At 41.9% G+C, this 25687-nt stretch overlaps 1 protein-coding gene across 2 annotated transcripts; it reads right to left on the bottom strand.

The window, feature by feature from the left end:
* Positions 1-1505: 1505 nt before the first annotated feature.
* Positions 1506-22237, bottom strand: LOC117297063. 2 transcript variants are annotated; one of them, XM_033780190.1, is made up of 14 exons: positions 22044-22237; positions 19822-19906; positions 18434-18628; positions 17888-17971; positions 15937-16085; positions 14199-14274; positions 12966-13118; positions 12228-12370; positions 10008-10154; positions 8702-8877; positions 4953-5022; positions 3704-4397; positions 2803-2982; positions 1506-1776 (listed from the first exon to the last, which is right to left on the bottom strand). In XM_033780190.1, exons 1-14 carry the CDS (start codon positions 22197-22199, stop codon positions 1631-1633), a joined length of 2454 nt encoding a protein of 817 aa, XP_033636081.1. In that variant the 5' UTR covers positions 22200-22237; the 3' UTR covers positions 1506-1630. The 2 variants fall into 2 exon arrangements, with proteins under 2 accessions (XP_033636081.1, XP_033636082.1); XM_033780191.1 differs by having other exon boundaries at positions 19822-19903.
* Between the last annotated feature and the right edge of the window lie 3450 nt (positions 22238-25687).

Raw genomic sequence — 25687 nt, 5'->3', positions numbered from 1 at the left:
ATTGAACTCTTTTATTAAACGTCTTTGAATTAGTATTTAATACTAACAACTGTTCAACTAAAAACATTTTATGTTGTTGAAGTTGAGATGTATGCTTTACTACTGGAGCTACCAGCTAAAGTACTATAGAAACTGTATAGCATAAAGAAGATTGTATAGAAATTCTGCAGTACTGAAATTTCACCAGAATACAAAGTCAAGAATATACAAACAAGTTTATGATTTAAAGACACTGGACACCTTTTGGTAATTGTCAAAGACCAGTCTTCTCACTTGCTGTATCTCAACATATGCACAAAATAACACACCTGTGAAAATTTGAGCTCGATTGGTCATCGAAGTTGTGAGAGAATAATGGCAGAAAAAACACCCTTGTCGCATGAAGTTGTCAGCTGAGGTCTCGAAATCAATTCAATTTTTTTACTGAAAAATTACTTCTTTCTCAAAAACTATGTTAGAGGGAGCAGTTTCTAACAATATTTCATACTTTCTAAAGCTCTCCATTGCTCGTTACAAATCAGTTTTTGTGCTAACAATTATTTTAAGTAGTTCCCAATAGTGTCCAGTGCATTTTTAATACAGTAATATGAAGTTGCACAGTAATTGATAGAATTGATATCTGTTCCCCGATACTTCCTTTGAGGAAGCAAACTCACATGCTGTAAGTTTGTTTTTACTGGATTAACATTACGGAAGAGGCCTACTTTTGTTTCATGTGCTGAACTCCAATCAACCCCTTTGTTTATTTATTAATTCAAAAAGTGACCGCGACCTCATGCTTTGACCCAAGTTGATGGCCCCGCCGGTGCTGCAGGCAGTCGACCAAAAACACAATTTAGTTAAGTAGGATTTCAAAATTTACATGGGGGAAATACGATATAGTATATGGTTTGTGGTAACACCATGTAATGATAATCTCTGAATGAGTTGGGGTGGTTATATAAAAAGAACCGTTGGTTTCAACTCAGCGTTTCGATCAGTATGCTCTCACCGCAAGCTTTTACAACAACATTTCAGTTGATTACTCGTTCAGATTTTAGCAAAACATGTAAAACCCTGTAAGTTCTATACACAGACAGGCCTGATTTACTTGAGCTATGAAACTTTAGGTAGTATGGCTCATGGACTTGGAGTCTACAGTTAGAAAACACATTCTTTATTTGAGCGGAGACATAAAAGGGTCTATGTACTTTTTGTAGGACAAAAAAACACAATGTCCACAGATTTACATTTAACTTACACAGTTTGAAGATATTGATAGTAGAAAGCTTCCCTGAAAAAAGTACTTGCTGAGGTGCTGTAGTTTTTGAGAAATGAGTATAACAATGTCATGTAAATAATTTTGGTCTCAGTGATCGTGAGACGAAAATTATTTTAGCATGTAAAAACGTATTTTCATGACATTGACTTACTCATTTCTCAAAAACTACAACACCTCAGCAACTAATTATTTAAGGGAAGCTTTCTACTATCATTATCTTCAAACGGTGTAAGTTTAACGTAAATCTGTGGACATTGTGTTTTTTGTCCTACAAAAAGTACCCAAGTCCTTTAACATAATTTTGAGGGCTTCCACCTCTAACCACCACACCCCCCCCCCTCCAGTTACACCACTGGCTGTTTGTAAACATCATGTGTTAAAGAGGTATTTAGACAATGGCGATGTCTTTAAACTAGTCTCAATCTCCAGCAGTTTTTTCATAGTATGACATGCCTCTTGCTTTCTCCCCATCTTGGTCAGTAACAGAGCATAGTTGTACAAAGCGTCAACATCATCTGTAATAAAAACAAACAACTTATTTGTTTTTCACAGGAGTTTGGTGAATACTGCCGCAGCACTGATTTGGACAATGGACACCTTTGGCAATAAGCCATTTGCGAGTTAGATTTTAATAACGTCCGTTACAATGAATTGCTTAGTCATACTGTACCGCTTAAATTTGAATTCCTCAGACTATGGAGACAGTTGCTATGTCAAATGGTTCGGGCAAGCGATTGCATAGCAACCTCCAGATGAGCCAACCCTGGTAATATTGTGTCGTACACATCAATTCTGAATAGTGTATGGGTGTGCATTTATGTAACTACGCAAAATCTTGCCCCAATCAAGTGACATAGCAACTGTCTCTATACACGTAGTCTGAGGAATTCAAACGTAAGCGGTTTATTGTGACTAAGCAGACACTATTCAAATCTAACTTGCAAATGACTTATTGTCAAAATCCAGTACTCTCACTTGGTGTAACGCAATTATGTATAAGATAACAAATCTGTGAAGGACTCAATTGGTCATCGAAGTTGCAAAAGAATTAACTTCGAAGGGGAAAAAACTGCGGCACCTCTGACCAAGGAAGTTTTTTGCCATTTCTTTAGTGATTATCAAATGTGTACGATGTTCCCTTTAAACGCCCGAACAAAGGCTGAACAAAACAAAAACTGACAAGAGTGGGACTAGAACCAACAACCTCTGGATTAACGTGCCCGTGCTCTACCAACTGAGCGTGGGAGTGTCGTGGCCGAGCGGTTAAGAGCACCGAATTCAAACTCTGGTGTTTCTGATCAGCAGAGTGTGGGTTCGATTCCCCAGCCGTGACATTTGTGTCCTTAAGCAAGACACATAACCACTGCTTTACATGGTGCTAAGGATTAGGTCTTAAATACGGTTATTAATATTATTATTATTATCTAGCCCTATGTTGGCAGTCTCCCTATTTTTTCAATATCTTTGTTCGGGGGTGCCTTTGTTCAGGGGTGCCCAAATAAAGGGGCAGAGATTGATAATACAATAGAGGGGGTGCTTACCTGGAGTGCACTGTAAGCTTAAGACAAGCATTTGAAATGCTTCAGGATTCTTCATCTGACCAATCAGAATCAGTGCTTTATTGTTGTAGGCTTTGGTCTTGATCTCTAGAAGGCTGCTGCTGATTGGCTCAAGCTTTCGGACTTTTGTTTCTTCGCTAGGACTTGGGTTACTTCCATTATCTTTGAAAAGATCATCACAAAAAAAGTCAAGGATTTTACACAATTACGTTAGTGTTGGGAATCGCCTTTGTTGCCTCCATGGAGTATCGGGCCTGCTGATTGTTTGTGTTGGGGTTCTTTCTCATGCACAAGCTAAAAGACTGATGTAGCCTTTCCCCCCCCCCTTTCTTTCAAGGCAGTGGACACTATTGGTAATTACTCAAAATAAATATTAGCATAAAACATTTACGTGGTAATGAGTAATGGGGAGCTGTTGATAATATAAAACATTGTGGGAAACGGCTGCCTCTGAAGTGAAGTAGTTTTCGAGAAAGAAGTTATTTTCCACGCATTTGACTTCGAGACCTCATAATTAAGAATTTGTGAGGTCTCAAAATCAACTTCGTGTGACAACGGTGTTTTTTCTTTCATGATTATCTCGCAACTTCGACGCCTAATTGAGCTCAAATTTTCACAGGATTGTTTTTTTCAATATGTTGAGATACACCAAGTGAGAAGACTGGTCTTTGACAAATTACCAAAAGCGTCAAGTGTCACAGAGAAATGAGTAAACAATGTCACAATTAATACGCGAAAGTTTTCAATTTTGTTTTCTTAAAAACTTGACAACTAATCAGCTGAAACTTCTATACGCAAATTGTATTTAGTGGTTCATGTCATTGCCCAACAAAATTATCTAAAAAAGGTATCAAACCCTTTCAGGATGTCTTTTCTTAAGTACCTAAGAACGAGTCTATTCTTCTTCTTTTTCTCTTTTGGGAGTCATTCCCCGCCTCTGTAGAAGTCCTCTTGCCTGTCTCAAGACGATCGTCTTCCTTTGAGTGTCGTTCAACACGCTCCTCCTCCTTCCTTTCCACCCCAGCAAGATGGTTCAGTAACTCGTTGTTTATTCGCAAAGCATCTGGTAACTCTTGCTTCTTGATCAGACAGTTTGCTTTTAGTAAGAGAGCGTTCGCAAGGTACATCTTCTGATTAACTTTTTCCGTTTTCTCAGCCTCCTCAGAATGTCTTGAAGCGATTCTCTCAAATCTCACAGACGGGGATCTGAAAGGGAATTCCGATTCTGACATCAGTGTCGATTTTGATATTCTACCGTCCGACGATTTAAAGTTCTGAGTTGTGCTGGACGAAGGAAGCATATTGTGGTCCCTGTCTCCATGACGACTGTTGCTATGGTTACTGGTGCTTGGCAACGCATCTTCTGGGGACTCCAGTTGCCTCCTGGCACGATCTGTTTGGCTGGGCTGAGGCTCAGGTTTGGTCTTTCCCTTGTAGCCCATTTTGGTGAGGAGTTTGTCGAGGAGTGAGATGGACTTGTCGATGTTATTGTTATAGTACAACGACAAAGCTGCTTCAAGATAAATCTTTCTAACAGAGGGGAGACCTGAAGAGCTTTGCAAGCGGCTGGTAGATGACTACAACAGAAAAAGAATTGAATTAAAAATATTAGGGATACCAAGTACGCCCTCAGTGTTCCTTCTTTCTTTGTGACGTGTCGTGGCCGAGCGGTTAAGAGCATGACTCAAGCTCTGATGTTTCTGACAAGCAGAGTGTGGGTTCGAATCCCAGTCATGACACCTGTGTCCTTACATTTTGAATTATGAGACCCACTCTTTTTACACAGCACCATGTAAAAGTTTACAAGGTGATGTGGCGCAATATGCTGCCAATCAAACCAGGAACACCAGGGCGAACCCCTTCTCTTTTCGATAAGTGCACTGGGCTCTTTTATGTGCGTTACACAACGAACGGGACCGACCGCTTTAAGCCCCATCCAAAGGACGAAGCATCATGGTTAAGTATCTTGCTTTAAGGACACCAATGTCATGACTGGGACTCGAACCCACACTCTGCTGAACAGAAACACCGTAGCTTGAGTACGTTGCTCTTTACCGGAAGGCCACGACACGCCACAAGAATACTGTAGTGCTTGTTAAAATCTAAGCTCCATGAGTTTTCTTTTCACCTACCTTGTTGGGTAATAACGAGTCTGCCTCCTCATTCAGTAGCTCCTGGTACCTTTGGACAGCATCACTGTATCTGGAATAAACCAAAGGCATAATGGGAGTTGAGGCATTGCATTGGTGAGGGATCAATATATATCTGGTTTGCCCTGACACCAATGTGTGTATCTACTTGCTGGGTAGATTATATTTGTTTTTTTTAACCAGCAAGTCAAACCACAGAGCATGTCTTAAAGACACTGGACACTATTGGTAATTGTCAAAGACCAGTCTTCTTACTTGGTGTATCTCAACATGTGCATAAAATAACAAACCTGTCAAAATTTGAACTCAATTGGTCGTCGAAGTTGCGAGATAATAATGAAAGAAAAAACACCCTTGTCACACAAAGTTGTGTGCTTCAGATGCTTGATTTCGAGACCTCAAATTCTAAACCTGAGGTCTTGAAATCAAATTCGTGGAAAATAACTTCTTTCTCCAAAACTACGTCACTTCAGAGCGAGCTGTTTCTCACAATGTTTTATACTATCAACCTCTCCCTATAACTCGTTACAAAGTAAGGTTTTATGCTAATAATTATTTTGAGTAATTACCAATAGTTTCCACTGCCTTTAAAGGAACACATTGCCTTGAATCGGTCGAGTTGGTCTTTGAAAAGCCTTTGTAACCGTTTGTTATAAAATGCATATGATTAGAAAGTTATTTTAAAAGTAGAATATAATGATCCACACAAGTATGACTCGAAATTGCATGGTTTTCCTTTTACCTCGTCGACAAACATGGTCGGCCATTTATGGGAGTCAATTTTTTGACTCCCATAAATGGCCGACCGTGTTAGTTCGCAAAGTAAAAGGAAAACCACGCAATTTCGAGGCCAATGTGTGTGGATCATTGTATTCTACTTTTAAAACATCTTTCTAACCATATGCATTTTTTAACAAACGGTTACAAACGCTTTTCAAAGACCAACCTGACTGATCCAAGGCAACGTGTTCCTTTTATTGCTCGCTTGATTGTATCGTCACCAGAATACAGTCACTCCTGTAGAGTGTCAAGGCCAAACGGTTGAGAGCATCAAATTCAAGTTCTGGTGGGTTCCAATCCGTGTCGTGATCCCTTAATCTCTTAATAAAGCCATTGGACACTTTCGGAACAGAACAAAATTAAAAGTTTTGCATTTTGAGATACACCAAGCATGCCAAGTGAGAAGACTGGTCTTTGACAATTACCAATAGTGTTCAGTGTCTTTAAAGCCATTGGACACTTTCTGAACAGAACAAAAATTAAAAGTTCACAGAGTTACAAATAACTTACAGGGTTTTACAGAAGGTAATGGTGAAAGACTTCTCTTGAAATATTAGTCCATGAAATGCTTTACTATTTGATAAAACATTAAAACAATATAAATTCTCGATATCGAGAGTTACGGATTTATTATAAACACCTGTCATGACACCGCGAAACGTGCGGAAACAAGGGTGGGTTTTCCCGTTATTTTCTCTCGACTCCGATTACCGATTGAGCCTAAATTTGCACAGGTTTGTTATTTTATATAAAAGTTGTGATACACGAAGTGTGGATCTAGGACAATACCGTTTACCGAAAGTGTCCAATGGCTTTAAGCAAGATGCTTTGCTATAATTGCTTCTCTCCTTCCAGGGGTATGAATGGATACCTGCGAGTGTGTAAAGGTTGATTTTGAGTTTGAAAAAGCCTTCTGAGCGCACAGCAGCTCTGGTTGTATACTCCCCAGGGAGCTGAGAACGCTTATAGGAATATTATTGACTTAATAACCTGAGCAGCATCCATGGTAAGCCCATTGAGACGTTTTTTGTAAAGCGCACTGAGACGGTTATTGTAAGCGCATTGATACGTGCAAAGCGCATTGATACGATTATTGTGAAATGCGCTATATGTGTAAGCCCTAAATTCAACCACCACTAACAGCGTATTTCTTATAATTTCAGGCTCCAAGGAACAAAGCTCCTTCCAAACTTAACCCCATTTTAACCCCATTAATCTTCATTTAAAAAGCTGCCGTCCAACTTCCTTTCCCACGCACTCCCCATAAGTCACTCCTAGGGTATGTGCACCTGATACCCCAATGGACCATGCACTTGACCGCCACCAACATCTGGTCAGTGACTACACTCCTCCCATGCCCTTAGTTTCATCGCAAGTCCATTCTTGATATAGTTCTGGTTAGCCCATGTGGCCCAGTCCAGTTTCCTCTGTTATGTACTACCAGTCATAGGATAGACTAATAAATTCCTATAATACAGCCAGTATACAGTACGTGTCTGCCTTCCCTCTTTTCTGTCGTCTCGAACATCTTTACTTATCGGCCCACTCACAGACTCAGGTAGCACCCATCAATTAACGTGTTACACTAGTTACAGGTAAGCTTGGGCAATATCGATTTATTTTAATCACGATATATCGCCGACAATATATTGCGATATTCGATATAATTGTGATTAATTAAATTTGACATCATCAGTCTTCAAACTCCCAGTGAAAGTTGTAGAAGAGACAGTTATAGCATAAGAGAGGTGTTATAATGACCTACATGTATTCTTCTGGTTTTACTCCAAACCTATGGGTTGCAAGATATGTCTCAGCTAGGAAATACATCGCGATATTGCGATACTTAATCGACATCGCGATATATCGCGATATATCGTGATATGTCGATTTTTCGGTTAAAACCAAATCGATCCGATATCGAAATCGTTTCCAAATTAGTATCGCGATATTCGATAATATCGTGGTATCGCCCAAGCTTAGTTACAGGCACCTTGAGTTGGAGGCACACAAAGTCATTCTCTGGATAACCAACTCACAGGCACAGAAGACGAGGAAGATCAAAAATTAATTACACTGGGGTGCTGCAAAAGGACACCGGTGTAGAATCACCAGACGAACTGGCCACCCTCATGCTAGCCTGAACATCTGACGTCACACTTCGAGGCTCGTAAAAAACGTCAGAGACCGGCATCAAAACCGGCGCAAATCGGCGTGTTTTGACCTTTGTCCCCATACTGTATATTTCAGATAGAGATACGCAGTCCAATTCTATTGCGGACGTGACAGGAATGAACTGTTTGGGTATCTATGGAAAGCTCATGTCACTGTGCCTGTTTATCCAATATCATTGTATCCAATGGAATCACTGGATCTGAGAGGCTGGGACCTATCTTTGAGGTCGTTCAGACACAGTACTAAAGTTGGATTAACTCATGGTTCAACCCGATCGAGTTCAACTCTGTGTGTCTGAACGGTTCTAAAGTTAGTCCGAATCGAGTTCAACCCACAAAAGATAAACCGTCCAGGGAGGGGGTTTATCTTTAGACCGCTTCTGTGTGTGAACGACTTAAAAAAGACCACATCCGGTTAAACTCACAACAGACGACCCATTGACCTCCGTAATCATTATGTAAACACCCGGTGACCAATGAACAGGCCAATTAACAGGATGGTAGAGTAACGGGGTCGCGTTTGCTTTGACCTCTTAAAACCAAAGATAAACCGTATCGGGTTTAACTCAGTGCTGTCTGAACGCAAGGGGGTTTTATTGTTACGACCACCCCCTGCTGCTCCTAGAAGTTAAACCGGTTCAGGTCTAACTTAGTAAGCTGTCTGAACATACCCTACATTTCTGTGGTTAAAGACAGGCGCCCAGTCTACCCTCATGCAAGACCAAATTACTTCGAGGTCGCCTGTTGGCGACCGAGGGAGTGTAACAGTATCAGTACCTTGTGATATCCAGGGACCTCCTTGCCACTGTATACATGATAAACCCAACGCTAAGAGTTTCTTGACTGAAGCTGAAACAACCATCCGTATGTAATGAGGCGGTTGCTAGGCAACCTGAGATGATGTCATCAGCTCCTTCATCAGAATCTGGGGATGACTTTGTGTCTTTGAGAGTCTAAAAATATGAACACAAAAATACCCAAATTTGTAGCAGGTTTGAGTGCGCCTAGCAGAGTTTCATGTACAATCCAGCTAGGTTGGGTGTAGCTTGGCACACTCGGCTACATCTTTCGAGACCACACCCTTCCTATATCCTAGGCTTGATTCAAGTCTCATTCTCGTTTGAGAGGTCCCTAAGCTATTACCTCAAGGTGCCCGCTCGCCGTCAAAATGTGGTCTCGAGAATGGGACTTGACGAGGTCGTTTCTTACTCTGCACATTGTTATTGGAAAATCTCTGCACGTGGTTATTGGAAAATCTCCCCAAATGGGGAGATGTACAAAACCAATGGGAGCGTGGAAGCGCTGCCCTGCCGGTAAAATATTCATTATACTCTGTGACATCACAGTAGAAGACGTTGTAAGGCACGCGCCTATACGCAGCACGCACGTGGGGCTGATAAACTCATTAGCAGGCAAGGGGGTGTCGGTGTCATAAGTTATAAGTCGTTTGACTTATGCAGTCAGATTTTAAAAGGTATGGGTGTTGAAAGGTTTAAAAGCTTGCAATCTCAGGCCTGGAATTTCATCTTTGAGAGGGCAAGACCATTTGCATTTTGCAAAGGGCACTTGCACTTTGCACTGGGAAACCTTTAAAGGCAGTGGACACTATTGGTAATTACTCAAAATAATGATTAGCATAAAACCTTATTTGGTAACGATTAATGGGGAGAGGTTGATAGTATAAAACAATATGAGAAACGGCTCCCTCTGAAGTAACGTAGTTTTCGAGAAAGAAGTAATTTTCCACGAATTTGATTTTGAGACCTCAGATTTAGAATTTGAGGTCTCAAAATCAACCATCTACATTAAAGCACACAACTTCGTGTGACAAGGGTGTTTTTTTCTTTCATTATTATCTCACAACTTTGACTACCAATTGAGCTCAAATTTTTACAGCTTTGTTATTTTATGCATATGTTGTGATACACCAAGTGAGAAGACTGGTCTTTGACAATTACCAAGAGTGTCCACTGTCTTTAAGTCTATAGGAAATTTTTGAAGGGGCACCAATGCCAATAGCAGGGCCATCACTCTGTGTCCTCTGTGAAATTCCAGGCCTGCAATCTTGACTTACAAATCTTACCTTAAGAAGAATATTAAGTGCCTCAAGCTCCGCGTCATGAAGTTTCAGACGGCGATAAATGAGGGAGACATTGTATAACGGACAGAGGTACGAAAAGTCAACCTTCAACGCTCCTTGAAATATCTGTCTAGCCGTGTAGGATTTGTTCTGTCAAGACACAAGAAAGATAACAATAAAGAGAAACTGGTAAAACTTACTTGGCAATGAGCAATGGAGAGATGTTGATAGTATAAATCATTGTTAGAAACGGCTCCCTCAAGTAACGTAGTTTTTGAGAAAGAAGTAACAGGACAGTAACAAGAAGTAACAAGAAGTAACAAGAAGCAGGACAGTTCTTTTCAGAACTAAGAAGTCTCCCGAACCTCCGTTTATCTACTCCGCGGCAGTAGAATAAAGCAAGACAGTTCCCTAAGAACAACACTTGGCAAGTAGATACACACATGGTGTTACCGCAAACCAAATAATTATACAAGAAGTAACTCGTCACTCAAATATTAAAAGACTTCAGCTGAAGCCTTTTATTATGCATCTGAAAGCACACAAACAAAGTAATGCCACAAGGGTATTTTTTTCTTTCATTTTTCTCTTGCAATAGTGGTGACCAACTGAGAGCCCAAATTTTCACAGGTTTGTTATTTTATGCATTTGTTAAGATACACCAAGTGAGAATACTGGTCTTTGACAGCTACCAAACGTGTCCAGTGCCTTTAACGTGTCCAGAGCCTTAAAGCCATTGGACCCTTTCGGTACAGAAAAAAAAAATAAAAGTTCACAGATTTACAAATAACTTACAGGGTTTACAGAAGGTAGTGGTGAAAGACTTCTCTTGAAAAATTATTATTCCATGAAATGCTTTACTTTTTGAGAAAACAGTAAAACAATATCAATTCTCGATAAGGATTTATTTTAAAAACATGTCATGACACGGCAAAACGTGCGGATACAAGGGTGGGTTTTCCCGTTATTTTCTCCCGACTCCGACGCCCAATTGAGCCTAAATTTGTTATTTTATATAGAAGTTGTGATACACGAAGTGTGGGCCTTGGACAATACTGTTTATCGAAAGGGTCCAATGGCTTTAAGCAATTTGGGGGCTTTTATGGATGTATTTTATGACACAATCAAACTCTTGTATAACCCTTTCAATACCACATTGTTTATTGCAAGCGCTGAACCGGATACCGCATTGTGGACAAAGGTCACAATGCTGTGTACCGTATTTTTTCACACTAAAAAATATATAACGTAATTTGCAGTGTGTACTGTTTTCAATCTTGAATTTCTGTGGGAAGACATTATTGTTTGGAAAAACTTTGTGCATGCAATTTGTAGCATATGAAATAACCTTTCCTACGATGTCAAATTTGTATATTATTATCTTAATTTTGTTTGCAAGATTTCTGGCTAAAACGAATTACTTCTATTTTTATTCAGGATTTCTGTCTCAAAAAAAACGACAAGACTTTCAACCTAATTTTCCTCAAGAAAAGTTTGTAAAAACTACTCAGAAAATATAATTGTTTTTATTATAAGCTTCTATTTCCATTTGTACCAAAATCGGAACCTATTTTGCTGAAAAATCTGTTTTGAAAGTGTTCAGCTACCACGGTCACTTCGACCAGCACGAGTCGGTCGGGGCCCGCCCGCCATGCACGCCCAAGCCCACGGCGTTGAACGGGTGACGTGCTCGGTCCAGTTAGCTACCGTTGTTATATAGTCCGGTTTTGTCATCATCTGACTGCATGTCTGGTGATGATATACCATGATTGGCTGCCAAATGTTCACTAGATTCTCTCTCAGAACTTCCCAAGTCTTTTTATAGAGTCACTATAGGCAAACATATAAGCCAAAACCTTCGTGCAATGAGGAGACATGATGGTGATTTTTGTCCAAAAAAAAACGGAAGCGTGAAATCTTCAAACGTACTTTTCTCAGAAAATCATAATGGCGACCCCCTATACAATACATACCATTGCAATGCTTGGTAAACAAGCAACCCGTCTATATAAAACCTAACAACAGAGGGCGCCAAACAAAATAAATACAATCTCTCAAAGGCAAGGCTTTTTTCTGTCGAGTTTTCTCGACATTGGGACGGAGCGACTACACAACGCACGGTCGAGTTTTCTCGACCAATGGTAAGGAAGCGCTTGCACTGCGCGGTCGAGTAAACTCGACAATGGTATTGAAAGGGTTGAAGTTGTACTACTGATGACTTACAATAGTTGCCGTGCAACAGCCAACCAGGTTGAGCGATTCCACTTTGACACGTTTAGAGATGACATCACAGTCCCTAATGGCCGTCAGAGGCATAAGCTTTTTTATGGAAGATTTGACATGTCCTTCTTGGTACAAGCAAAATCCTTTCAAAGAAAAATTAGAAAACATGACGACTGATTATTTAAGTGGCAAAGTCCTCAATTAAAGACCTATTTATACTTCATGCATGTTGCAAGAGCAAAAAACATTTTACGCTGACAAAGTGAACCCTTCACTGACAACGTTAACCCTTCTACAGTCTAAACCCCGGTTCATACTTCATGCGAATGCGAATTCGACGTGAATTTGACGTCACAACTATTCTTCGCAGCGATATCCGCAAGTGAGTTGAACAGAGTTCAACTGCTGCGAATATTCGTTACGATTTTTGTGACGTCAACATTCGCTTCCCATTTGCATTCGCAGGAAGTATGAACCGGGCTTCACCATTCAATAATATCGGTTGCGGTTTTGCACAGCCTGCAATAGGGCTGTATGCTTCGTTTTTGAAAGGGCAAGGGCACCAAGGCAATTTCTCTTTGGCAAAGGGCACCCTATGAGGAAATTGTAAATTTCTACTTGAGCATTTCAAGGGCACCAAGGCAATGACAAGGGGCAACGGAGGCAATCGCCTCCGTTGCCTCCGTGAAGTATCAGGCCTGTATAATATGGTGAATGCATCTACAGAGACTTACTCACCTTGGATAAATATTCGAATCAAGTTGAGTGGTTCTGGAAGTCCTGATCGGTCTCTGTTTATTTGAGCAAGGCAGCCTTCCCATTGGCCAGTTTGAAACAGGCAAACAACCAATAGGAATTGTGTTAGATCTGCAGCATGGACGCGAGACGTACCTGTGTTAATGGAAAAACAGAAATAAAAGAGACGCATGAGTTCTTTTTGAAACATTTTTTGTTGATGCATACTGACTATAGTCATGATGTTTCGTTAGGCTGGGTCACACTAAACTTATTATCAAAATTCTAGAATTATTCCTAAATAAAATCGTACAACAGGTTATGTCTTGCTAGAACGTATAGCTTTGGCCGGAGAATGTCTGTAATGTGACCCTAGTCAGTTAAATTCAGGGCCCAATTTCATAGAGCTGCTTAAGCACAAAATTTTGCTTAAGCGAAAAAATCCTTGCTTAGTGAAATCAGATTACCGGCCAAGAGTCCACTCAATTGTTATGCTAAATAAACAACAGCTAAATACCAGTCACAAGCAATGTATATGGCATAAAAATTTGGCAAGTAACATGTGTAAAAGAAGCGAGTTATTTTCGTGCTTAAGCAAATGTTTTGCTTAAGCAGCTCTATAAAATTGGCCCCTGGTCATGAGTTGGGTCTGTCTGTGAACGGGATAAACATGCTACAAATTGACCCAGTCTGCGTGCACACAAACATCCCAATGATGCCCCGCTCCTATAACACGCCTCTGGTATGGTCCAAGTACAGCAATTATGTTTGTAATGTCCTTCTCGTTATAAGTACATTGCCACTCCGTCTCATTTCAGGACGGGATGGTCACCCACAATTTTTTAAGGGGGCTCAAAGTTCTGGAGCACCATTTGTGAACCTCCAAACCGGTCCGAGCCTGCCCATGAAGTTCGTAAACAGACCATAAACAGTTGCTACTATGTTTAAGCCCGTTTGGCTAATTTTTTTCTGCTAAGCAGGAAATATTTAAGCAATATTTTCTGCTTAAGCAGCTTTATGAAATTGGGCCCTACAGCCAATTTCACAAAACGCTCGGATTAAACCTATCACTATCACAAAGTAACTTGTCCTAACTCGTCCTAACTTAAGATGGGTTCAATGCGTCCTAATGCTATGAATTCCTACGATTAATGCTATGAAGTCCTACGATTAATCTTAAGTTAGGAAGAGTTTTGTAAAACCGACAGCTGGATTAGCTTTGACAAGGTCCCTTACCATTGTCTTGCAGAGCGTTAACATCCACAGCTAAGCGACCAGTTTGTAGACTCAGCAGTAACACAAGTGAGGAGACCTAAAGAAAAATCACGTCCAAAAACAAAACAACAAACAAACTAAGGCATGGGTTTCACCTTTGATTTGACAAGTGTGACAAAAAAAGTTATCAAAATACTAAACCACAAGGATAACTGTCTAGGTAAACTTTAGTTGAATGATTCGGTGTTGAACAGACAAATTTACTAGAGCGGGATTTCAACCAACCAATTCCTGGTGAACATTTATAGAAATACAATAATAATAATAAAATAATCGCACTGCTCCAAAAACATCAGGTATACTCTACCTTTGATTGAACTTGGATTATTGATGATACCAAAGCCTACATCCGTATGGACTGTACAGAAGGCAACCCTGTTTCAGCCCTAGGAGTAGGTGGCTCCTAGTGGATGATACCCAAGCCTACATCCGTATGGACTGTACAGAAGGCAACCCTGTTTCAGCCCTAGGAGTAGGTGGCTCCTAGTGGATGATACCCAAGCCTACATCCGTATGGACTGTACAGAAGGCAACCCTGTTTCAGCCCTAGGAGTAGGTGGCTCCTAGTGGATGATACCCAAGCCTACATCCGTATGGACTGTACAGAAGGCAACCCTGTTTCAGCCCTAGGAGTAGGTGGCTCCTAGTGGATGATACCCAAGCCTACATCCGTATGGACTGTACAGAAGGCAACCCTGTTTCAGCCCTAGGAGTAGGTGGCTCCTAGTGGATGATACCCAAGCCTACATCCGAGAAGGCAACCCTGTTTCAGCCCTAGGAGTAGGTGGCTCCTAGTGGATGATACCCAAGCCTACATCCGTATGGACTGTACAGAAGGCAACCCTGTTTCAGCCCTAGGAGTAGGTGGCTCCTAGTGGATGTTACCCAAGCCTACATCCGTATGGACTGTACAGAAGGCAAGCCTGTTTCAGCCCTAGGAGTAGGTGGCTCCTAGTGGATGATACCCATGCCTACATCCTTAGGGGCTGTGAAGGGGTAACCCTGTTTCTGCCCAAGGAGTAGGTGGCTCCTAGTGGATGATACCCATGCCTACATCCTTAGGGACTGTGAAGCGGGTAACCCTGTTTCAGCCCAAGGAGTAGGTGGCTCCTAGTGGATGATACCCATGCCTACATCCTTAGGGACTGTGAAGCGGGTAACCCTGTTTCAGCCCAAGGAGTAGGTGGCTCCTAGTGGATGATACCCATGCCTACATCCTTAGGGACTGTGAAGCGGGTAACCCTGTTTCAGCCCAAGGAGTAGGTGGCTCCTAGTGGATGATACCCATGCCTACATCCTTAGGGGCTGTGAAGGGGTAACCCTGTTTCAGCCCAAGGAGTAGGTGGCTCCTAGTGGATGATACCCATGCCTACATCCTTAGGGACTGTGAAGGGGTAACCCTGTTTCAGCCCAAGGAGTAGGTGGCTCCTAGTGGATGATACCCATGCCTACATCCTTAGGGACTGTGAAGCGGGTAACCCTGTTTCAGCCCAAGGAGTAGGTGGCTCCTAGTGGATGATACCCAAGCCTACATCCTTAGGGACTGTGAAGAGGGTAACCCTGTTTCAGCCCTAGGAGTAGATTGTAATTTGCAACGGCCCCTGATAACAAAAATTGTAGCTTACGATATTCACCTTGAACTGGCCTTCAGGGCTTGTGTGTCTGGCGACTTGAATAAAAAAAAACTTAAAAAATTAACCTTTTGTGTGTCACCTCTAGATGCTCTTGACTGCAGCTTTAAGGCTTGGTTGAGAATCTGTATTGCATCTTGATGCTGATGATTGGCCACGTGAGCTAGACTGGCCACACAGCACTCCAGCAACACAGATGAGATTACATCGGCTGGTACTGGGGTAAAATATAAAAAGTAATAAAAGACTTGGGAAAGTCATAAAAAGGTCTGAGTTAGAGGTACTGGACACGTTTGGTAATTGTCAAAGACTGGTATTCTCAATCGGTGTATCCCAACACATGCAGAAAATAACAAATCTGTGAAAAATTTGACTGAATTGGTCATCAAATTTGCAAGAAAACAATGAAAGAAAAAACACCCTTGTTGCACAAATTTGTGTGCTTTCAGATGCCTAAAAAAAGGCTTCATGCGTGAAGTCTTGTGTGAGAAATTACCTCTTTATCAAAAGCTACGTTTCTTCAGAGGGAGTCGTTTCTCACAATGCTTTATGCTATCAACAGCTCCCAATTGCTCGTTACCAAGTAAGTTTTTATGCTAACAATTATTTTGAGTCATTACCAATAGTGTCCAGTGCTTAAAGGAACACGTTGCCTTGGATCGGTCGAGTTGGTCTTTGAAAAGCATTTGTGAACGTTTGTTAAAAAATACATATGGTTAGAAAGATAATTTAAAAGTAGAATACAATGATGCACACAAATGTGCCTCGAAATTGCGTGGTTTTCCTTTTACCTCGTCGCCTAACACGGTCGGTCATTTATGGGAGTCAAATGAATGGCCGACCGTGTTAGTCGATGAGGTAAAAGGAAAACCACGCAGTTTCGAGGCACATTTGTGTGGATCATTATATTCTACTTTAAAATTATCTTTCTAACCAAATGCATTTTATAACAAACGGTACCAAACGCTTTTCAAAGACCAACTCGACCGATCCAAGGCAACGTGTTCCTTTAATGACAAAAGTCAAAAACTCACAGGTTGGTATACAGGGGTATCTTTCCTCACCCTTTACTATAGGATCCCAGGTCGAATCACACTGGGGGGTACTTTGTGGATTGGGTTTTTAGTTCCTTCATGTACATGTACATGCTCCTGCCTGCATGGGTTTTCCCTGGAATAATTGTCTGGGATTTTACTCCCACATCTCAACATGAAACTTCCTTCCTGTTAATCCTGGCCAGCATGAAATGGGTTGTCTCTGTCCCTAGTTCCCTGCTCTTCCGTCTCCCACCCTGTCTTCCTGTCCTTTCCCAATCTACCCTACTCTCTCATCTATTCTTCACATGTTTCTTGTTGTATCCAAACCTTACGTCAGTCATCTTCATTCAGGACCAGTGCTTTAGTTGTCATTATTTACATGTAGCATGTATGCCTTCATGTAGTTCTGTTCAACATATGTTTTTCTTCTTCCTATAACTATAATCTTATTTGCAATTACATGTATTGTTACTGTTCAAGTTGTGAAATGGCCGAATAAATAACAACAATTATAAAATAATGTCTTTTATAACACCCCTTACAAATATTCTGCCTTTTCATTGGTTTAGAGCGCGTCACATGATATGTCTGAGTTTAACTAGACGGCGGCCGTGTGATAGTGCATCGTTTGCCGTGTGATAGTCCGACGACTATCACACGGCGTGCAGTACCCAGATGTTTTTTTACCCACCTCGAACCCAATTTGTTGTGCATCTGTGTAGCTGCAACGCGCGTACGAATGTTACATGTACGAAGATGATAAATAGTCTGTTGGGGTGTTATCAAACAAATATTGACTGCTTTAACTCGAGTGCGCCGAGGGAAAATGGAACGGTCGGGGGATCACCAATGGAGTCGTAGTTTTAACCAGCACTCAAAGCAGTCAATATTTGTATACTATCCATGGGGTTCTAGGCTAGATCACTTTTCTGAGAGTCCTTGGCTTCGCAACCAGAATAAATAATAATCCAAAATAACTTACGTAGGTGAGCAAAGCCGGTGATTTTGATGAGAAGATCTTGTAGCTCGGCTGATCTGTCTTCATTTACTCTCATCGCTGAACACACTGAGGAATGGAATATAACCCAGTCATTCAATCAGGAGGTATAGAGATAAACATTAAAGACACTGGACAATTGTCAAAGACCAGTCTTCTCACTTGGTGTGTCTCAACATATGCCTAAAATAACAAACCTGTGAAAATTTGAGCTTGATTGGTCGTCGGAGTTGCGAGATAACTATGGAAGGAAAAGACACCCTTGTCACACAAAGTTGTGTGCTTTCTGATGCTTGATTTCGAGACCTCAAATTCTAAACTTGAGGTCTCGAAATCAAATTCGTGGAAAATTACTTCTTTCTCGAAAACTACGTCACTTCAGAGGGAGCCGTTTGACACACCAATAAAATTACCCTACCTTTACATACATGTAGAACACTGGCAAATTTTGCACAAAAAAAGAGAGAATTATACTGAATTATTCAAAGAAAGATCAAGAAGACTTTTGAAACATCTCGTAAGGATCCTTACCCCTATGAAAGCAAGTACGGGCAATCTCCTTAATCTGGTTCAAACCGGTTTCAGCAGGATCAGTGGCAGCTTGATAGATCCGGTTTGAGCCGGATCGTGGCAGTTCTCTGGAGTTTAATCGTTGTAGGAGTAATACCGAGGTGTTGAATGATGCAGCGAACTCGACTGGGAGGGATTTCATTGATGAAGGTAGACCTACAAGGAAACAGATGAGAACAAATTTAAGTCTTTGTCGGGCACAGTTTTCGTAGATATGATAAGTTGGGCTTCTGAAGTGACACTCTCAAATTTCTCATGGCTTGCATTGTGGCTCATATTGGATGACAGACAACACCTCCGCCAGACAGCTCGACTGATCAAACAACTCAACAGTTGAGACAGCTCGACTGTTCAGACAACTCGACCGTTCAGACAACTCGACGTTGAGAAAATTCGACAGATGGCCAAGACAAGTCGACGGTTAAACGGTCGACCTCCGACACTGACATGTTTACACAAATTTCCGGTAATTCCTAACCCCAACACTAACCCTAACTTTAACCCTTTACACTAACCCTACCCCTAACACACCCCCCCCCCCCCCCCCCAACTTCCCTGTGCGCACCCGGGACCAGTCGCAACTACGGGACCAGTCGCAACTACGGGACCAGTCACAACTACAGTTTGGACCAGTCACAACTACGGGACCAGTCACAACTACAGTTGGGACCAGTCACAACTACGGGACCAGTCACAACTACAGTTGGGACCAGTCACAATTACAGTTGGGACCAGTCACAACTACAGTTTGGACCAGTCACAACTACAGGACCAGTCACAACTACAGTTGGGACCAGTCACAATTACAGTTGGGACCAGTCACAACTACAGTTTGGACCAGTCACAACTACGGGACCAGTCACAACTACGAGACCAGTCACAACTACAGTTGGGACCAGTCACAATTACAGTTGGGACCAGTCACAATTACAGTTGGGACCAGTCACAACTACAGTTTGGACCAGTCACAACTACAGGACCAGTCACAACTACAGTTGGGACCAGTCACAATTAAGTTGGGACCAGTCACAACTACAGTTTGGACCAGTCACAACTACAGGACCAGTCACAACTACAGTTGGGACCAGTCACAACTACAGTTGGGACCAGTCACAACTACAGTTGGGACCAGTCACAACTACAGTTGGGACCAGTCACAACTACAGTTGGGACCAGTCAAAACTACAGGACCAGTCACAACTACAGTTGGGACCAGTCACAACTACAGTTGGGACCAGTCACAACTACAGTTGGGACCAGTCACAACTACAGGACCAGTCACAATTACAGTTGGGACAATTCACAACTACAGTTGGGACGATTCTAAAGTTGGGGCGTAACATTCTTACCGTGCATCACCGATGTGATTGCGCAGAATCCATCTATTGCTCTAGAGACATCAGGTTCACCATCCGTGGATAACAGCTCCTCCTGCTAACAGAGCGAGAGAAGATATCAACGTGATGAGTCTGAGGTTGAGCAAAGTAACCCCCAACCAACACCATGGCACATACTCTTATTATGTATGTTAAGCCCACCTTGTTCGGCTGCTGTGGCTCTCTTTCAAAGGCACTGGACACTAATTGGTAAATACTCAAAGTAGTTATTAGCATAAAAACTTCTTTAGTGACAAGCAATGGAGAGCTGTTGATACACTGTAGTTTTAAAATAGTGTGAGAAACGGCTATCCCTGAAGTAGGCCTAACGTAGTTTTTGGGAACGAAGTATTTTTCCGCTACAATTATTGAATTTGATTTTGAGATCTCAGAATAAGATTTTGAGGTCCCGAAGTCAAGCATCTGAAAGCATATTATCTCTCATCTTTGACGACAATGAGTTCAAATTTTCACAGGTTTGTTATTTTGTGCAGATACACCAAATTACTTCTTTCTCGAAAACTATGTTACTTCAGAGGGAGCCATTTCTCACATTGTGTTATAATATCAACAGCTCCCTTTACTCGTAATCAAGAAGGGTTTTATGCCAACATTTATTTTGAGTTATTACCAATAATGTCCACTGCCTTTAAAACTTAATAATGGTTTTATAAATACATGTTACATGTATTTTGTACTCAACCCTCATTGTTAAAATGAGATACTTATTTCTTTTGCTTTCTTTGGCAACAAAATGGTAGAATAGAAACTAGTGAAAAAGTGGTGGCAGAATACGGAAGTTTTTCCTTGAGAAGCAGCAACATCCTGCTGCTTCCGATTCTCAAGTAATGTACTGAGCCTGAGTGAAGATTAAACGACATGACACTACTGACAGTGACACTCCACAGTTCAGTTGACACAACAACAAAACACACAGTAATTAAACCATGATTAAACATACTTCTTGAAACTATATGAAGGCTCCCCCTTGAGGAGCCTTAGTTATAGTTGCGATCGTAACTAGGACTAATCGTAACCCTCCTGCTGACGGCGTACCTACGGCGTACGCCGTAGGCAGGAGGGATAGTACGTTATCGCAACTACCTTACCTTAGTTATAGTTTAAGTAAATTAAACACACACCTATTAATGTAGACCAAGTAACTGGGGCGCTGTATTCCTTTTTTGAAATTTTGTCATAATCGGTCATACATCGTACAATTGTAAGATTTATGACAAGTCGATTGTGAATGAAAAAAGGGGAACTTAAATTGAAAAGTTGTCAACAAAAATCACAGTCACTGACTGTGATTTTTCATGGAGGAAGGAAGAGAAGGAGCTCGAACGAAGGGACTTCAAATGTCGAACCTGTAGTACCGCGGTCGTTTAACGACACCTCGTAATCACCCACATACCTAATACAGACAATGGGCGACCTGGCGTATGTGAGTTTGCGCGTGCGAACTTGGTTCTTCACTCAACTATGGTGTCGTATGTGGTATGGATATAAATTAAATAATACAGAAAAAACATAAAAATTGTGCACACTTTCGCCCTCCAAATCGAAAAACACAATTGAACACCACCCACCCTCGTATGCTAATACCCAAATTTTGAACCACCGCTAGTTAGCGAAAGTCACAAAAAATGTAAAAATATGCCATGATGTTTCCGTTATGCCATGATGTTTCCGTGAAACACCACGAACGGTAAATGAACCTTATAAGTTATAATTCACAATTCTTGTCTCCAATGATTCAACTTAACACGAAGGCAACGGCGCAGTCTGTCGGTACCACACCTTCTGTACAAAGAGATCTAATCCTGCTCGTTAATCGGCCGTCCAGCTGGAGGTCTCCTATCTTTTTCCACTGGTCAGACAGGGGCATTGTCAGGGTATTCTTTTGTTACTCTGTGGTTTTGCGGGTCGTTCGAGCTCCTTCTCTTCCTTCCTCCATGATTTTTGTTCATAACTTTTAATACATCACACAGAAACGACCAAAGATTCTTTCTCTATGATTACATGAAGATTACAACAACATGGCAGTTGACACTTGACAGACAACACAACACTTGTTACAAAGCAAACAAAACACACTGAACTGAACAGTAAAAACCAGCAGTACGCAATACAGTGCACACATGGTGCACTCAAAAAGCAGTGACTGAAAAAAGGGAACTTGCTCAGCAACTCACTTTGTAACTGCAGACAAGTAGGTTATTTTCCACCAGACATTGAGCCACACCAGACGTCTTCGATTCTGCAACTGGTATACCTTCCAACAAAGACCTGCAAGTCTTGAATCTTCCTCCAAGGAAGTTATCAATCACATCATTCAGAACTTTCTCCATCTTCGTTTCTCACGGTGCCAGCGCAGAGTTTACTTTTTGCATTTTGACGGCCTTTTGTAACTACCGCCCTCTGTTGGTGAATACCAGCAATTAATATTTTGTTTGTTATTCGGGTTCAACCTGGGGTGATCAAAATCGGCCGTAATCATTATTAATAAATTTTCCCTTACTAGTGTGCCCAACAAAGCCCATGTATAGCATACAGTGAAAAATGCTAATAGATTATCAACAATTAAAAATAAAACAATTAGAAGTCTCGCATTGACTCTTGAACGTTTTTCCTCTGCTTTGCAGCGTGAGCGTCCCAGCGGCCAGAGAAAGTCCCTCCATCCATGGCCGGATATTTCTACCTCCATGGTCCCTCCAAATAAAAATACCAAACGTCCGAATAACATCAAAATATTGTGAAAACACGGGCCAAACACCTCTCGGCATAGGAACATTTCCCAAAATTATATCAAAACTGGAAGTCACCCCCAGGTCACATTTATTTGGCAATTGTTTTATAATGAAGGCCTACTATTACTGGGCCTCTGTTACCCCCCCCCCCCTTTTTATTCAGGCGCTGAAACTTTTTTTAGAGCCTTCCCAAGGGCCTACTGCAAAATTAATTGATGAGGCTGACGCTCCGTTTTCTCCCTATAAAATGATGACCGACTCCCTGTCCGCTGACCACGCCACGGCCCGCTTCGGTCCGTGACCACGCCCTGGCTCAGGTCCTATATCTGGTGACCACGCCCCAGCCCCGCGTCTGCTAACCACGCCTCGGTCCCACTCCTGTCCGCTGACCACGCACCGTCCGAGTGGGGACGCTGTCCGCTGGCCATACCCAGTCCCCATTCCTGTCCGCTATCGCCTCTGTCCCGCTCCTGTCCGCCAACCACGCACCGTAAGTGGGGACGCGTCTCCACTCCTGTCCAATGACCAAAAATACCCAGTCCCCATTCCTGTCCGCTGACCTCGCCCATGCCTCACTCCTGTCCGCTGACCACGCCCCGACCCCGCTCCTCGCTGACCACACCCTGTCTACAGACCACGTCCCCGTCCCCGCACCTGTCCGCTGACCACGCCCCGTCCCCACAAATCTCTCAGTCCGTTTCTTGTTTTCAGAGGAGACACATTGTTACGTTATAAACCTGTAATGGGAACCCGCCAGGTGATGCCCATTTCAAAGCTCTACAAAAACCCGACCCCACTGTCAGTTTGTCCGAAATTTGAGCCATAGAATGAAAATCATACCCCAATAATAACCGATAACGGCAGAAGGGAAGATGAGGAAAAAGGCAATAAAAATCAAATTTACGATTGTTTGCTCTAAATTACACTTAATTGTTGACCAATTATTAATAGTTATACGAACAAATGATTGTGCCTAAAAATAGAGTTTATTTGGATATGATACACGTGGTAATATTTTTTCAGTCATTTTTAATAACCGTAACGAAATTCCCCTTTCGGTTGAAAAGACTTTTTACAACAACTGTTTTTGTTCCACAGAGCAATTTTCACCATTTCACCCTATGGGGGTGGGAGCGGGTTACTGGAACCGGCCCTCCGTATTTCCAAATTATTTCTCGCGTGATTTTTTTTTATGAACTTGAAAAAAAGGTGTTAATTTCACCAAGTGGATGACTAGCACTTTTCCATTATTACGCATGGTAGCGATCTGTTTTTTATTTACATGTCATTGCTTTCCTTAGTTTTCCAACCTGGGCCCAATTTCATAGAGCTGCTTAAGCACAAAATTTTGCTTAAGCAAAAAAATCCTTACTTAGTAAAATTTAGATTAATTGTTATGCTAAGTAAGCAACAGCTAAATGCCAGTCATAAGCAATGTATATGGCATGACATTTTGGCCAGTAACATTTGTAAAACAAGCGAGCTATTTTCGTGCTTAAGCAAAATTTTTGCTTAAGCAGCTCTATGAAATTGGCCCCTGGTTTGGCATGAAAACTCGGGCTGTGACGTGAGCACAATGTGACCCCGGTCCTAATGGTGCTAATGTGGTATTCTCCCCCCCCCCCACCCCCGCCCACCCCCATCCTCCCATAAATTGTGATTTATTGGCAAATCTTATCCAGCGGTAGGCCTACATCTTCCCCCTCAACACAAACATGTCACGCGGGACTCGCGGCTAAATTAACGGTATCTTATTAACCCGTTAAAAGCAGACAACTGAAGAAGACCCGAAAACCAACACAGTGTAAAAAACGTGTAATTACATCAGATATCCATCATTCAGAGAGACTAAGTGAAAATTAATTACAGCGAACGTTATTAAACCGTGATTGATAGATGAGGGATTAGTTATTACAAGTGAACAAAATATAAATGGCCAGCTTAATTACCTCGTACCCCCCCCCCCCCCCGCCTCTCCTCCATTTTGTCCCTAAGTGACAAGTCCACGGTTGGCCAGTTATAGCTCAAGATCAACTGCTGGATGGTCGTATTAGACCGGGGTGTCTGATTCCGTTTTCCAACGCTATAGTACGAAGTGTGTACCTGATATTCTCAGAACAAAATAGGTGCACAAAATGTAGGGACGTTAAACCCTGTTAGACTTCTTCTTTTGGGTCCATCATCTACTCTTCAAAATGTTTGGCCAGCATCTTAAAGTCATCTCGTTGCTGACATCAGGTCTTCTCGAGGGCTGGACATCGTAAGTGTGGCATAGATTGGGGACTTTTACACACGTCCACAAAGTATCTTCCAACGCTTATAGTACGAAGTGTGGACCCGAGAACAAAAACAGGTCCACACAATGTGTGGACTTTAAACACTATTAGACTTCTTCTTTCGGGTCCATTATCTACTCTTCTATTGGCCAGGATTGGGCGCATCTCACACCATCTCGTTTGCTGCCATCAGGTCTTCAATGCATTCAATACTGCTCCTCGAGGGCTGGGCATCGTAAGTGTGGCATAGATTGGGGACTTACTAACTTCCACAACGTATTTTGGACCCGAGAACAAAAGACGTCCACATAATTTAGGGACTTTAAACACTAGTAGGCTTCTTCTTTCGAGTCCATCATCTACTCTTCAAATGTTTGGCCAGGATTAGCCACATATTACAGCCATCTCGTTTGCTGCCATCAGGTCTCGTTTGCTGCCACTCAAGGGCTGGGCATCGTAGGTGTGGCATAGATTGGGGACTTACACACGTCCACAGAGTGTTCTTACAGTGTGTTAAAGATTTTCCGTGTATAGAACAGAGGAATAAACTCACACAGTGCTCCACCATCAAGCAGTATGTGTGGGATGCGAACTCAACAAAAAAACCTGCCCCATCAGAACAAAAGAGGTCCACATTGTGTAGGGACTTTCAACACTCAGTAGACTTAGTGGCGTCCACACTGTTATCCACAGTGTTGGAGAATAGGATTTTCATTGTACAGAAGGAATGACCCACACAGTGACACTACAACACAGAGCTATTTTGACAAACTTTCCATTCTATCACCAAGCAACATGTTGGGTTAAGCAAAC

This window comes from Asterias rubens, chromosome 11 (assembly GCF_902459465.1).
Source record: "Asterias rubens chromosome 11, eAstRub1.3, whole genome shotgun sequence".
Classification (NCBI taxonomy): Eukaryota; Metazoa; Echinodermata; class Asteroidea; order Forcipulatida; family Asteriidae; genus Asterias; species Asterias rubens.
The sequence above is the reverse complement of the archived record's forward strand: the minus strand, read 5'-3'. Positions and strand labels throughout refer to the sequence as shown.

What these genes read in the sequence shown, in the direction of transcription:
- LOC117297063 (XM_033780190.1), bottom strand. Translation starts at nt 22,199, where the DNA reads ATGGAGAAAGTTCTGAATGATGTGATTGATAACTTCCTTGGAGGAAGA. An exon ending in CTAGAGGTGACACACAAAAG is followed by an intron (nt 14,275 to 15,936) that starts GTTAATTTTTTA and finishes ATTTTTCTTTAG; the next exon opens with GTCTCCTCACTTGTGTTACT. An exon ending in TAACGCTCTGCAAGACAATG is followed by an intron (nt 13,119 to 14,198) that starts GTAAGGGACCTT and finishes CCATTAACACAG; the next exon opens with GTACGTCTCGCGTCCATGCT.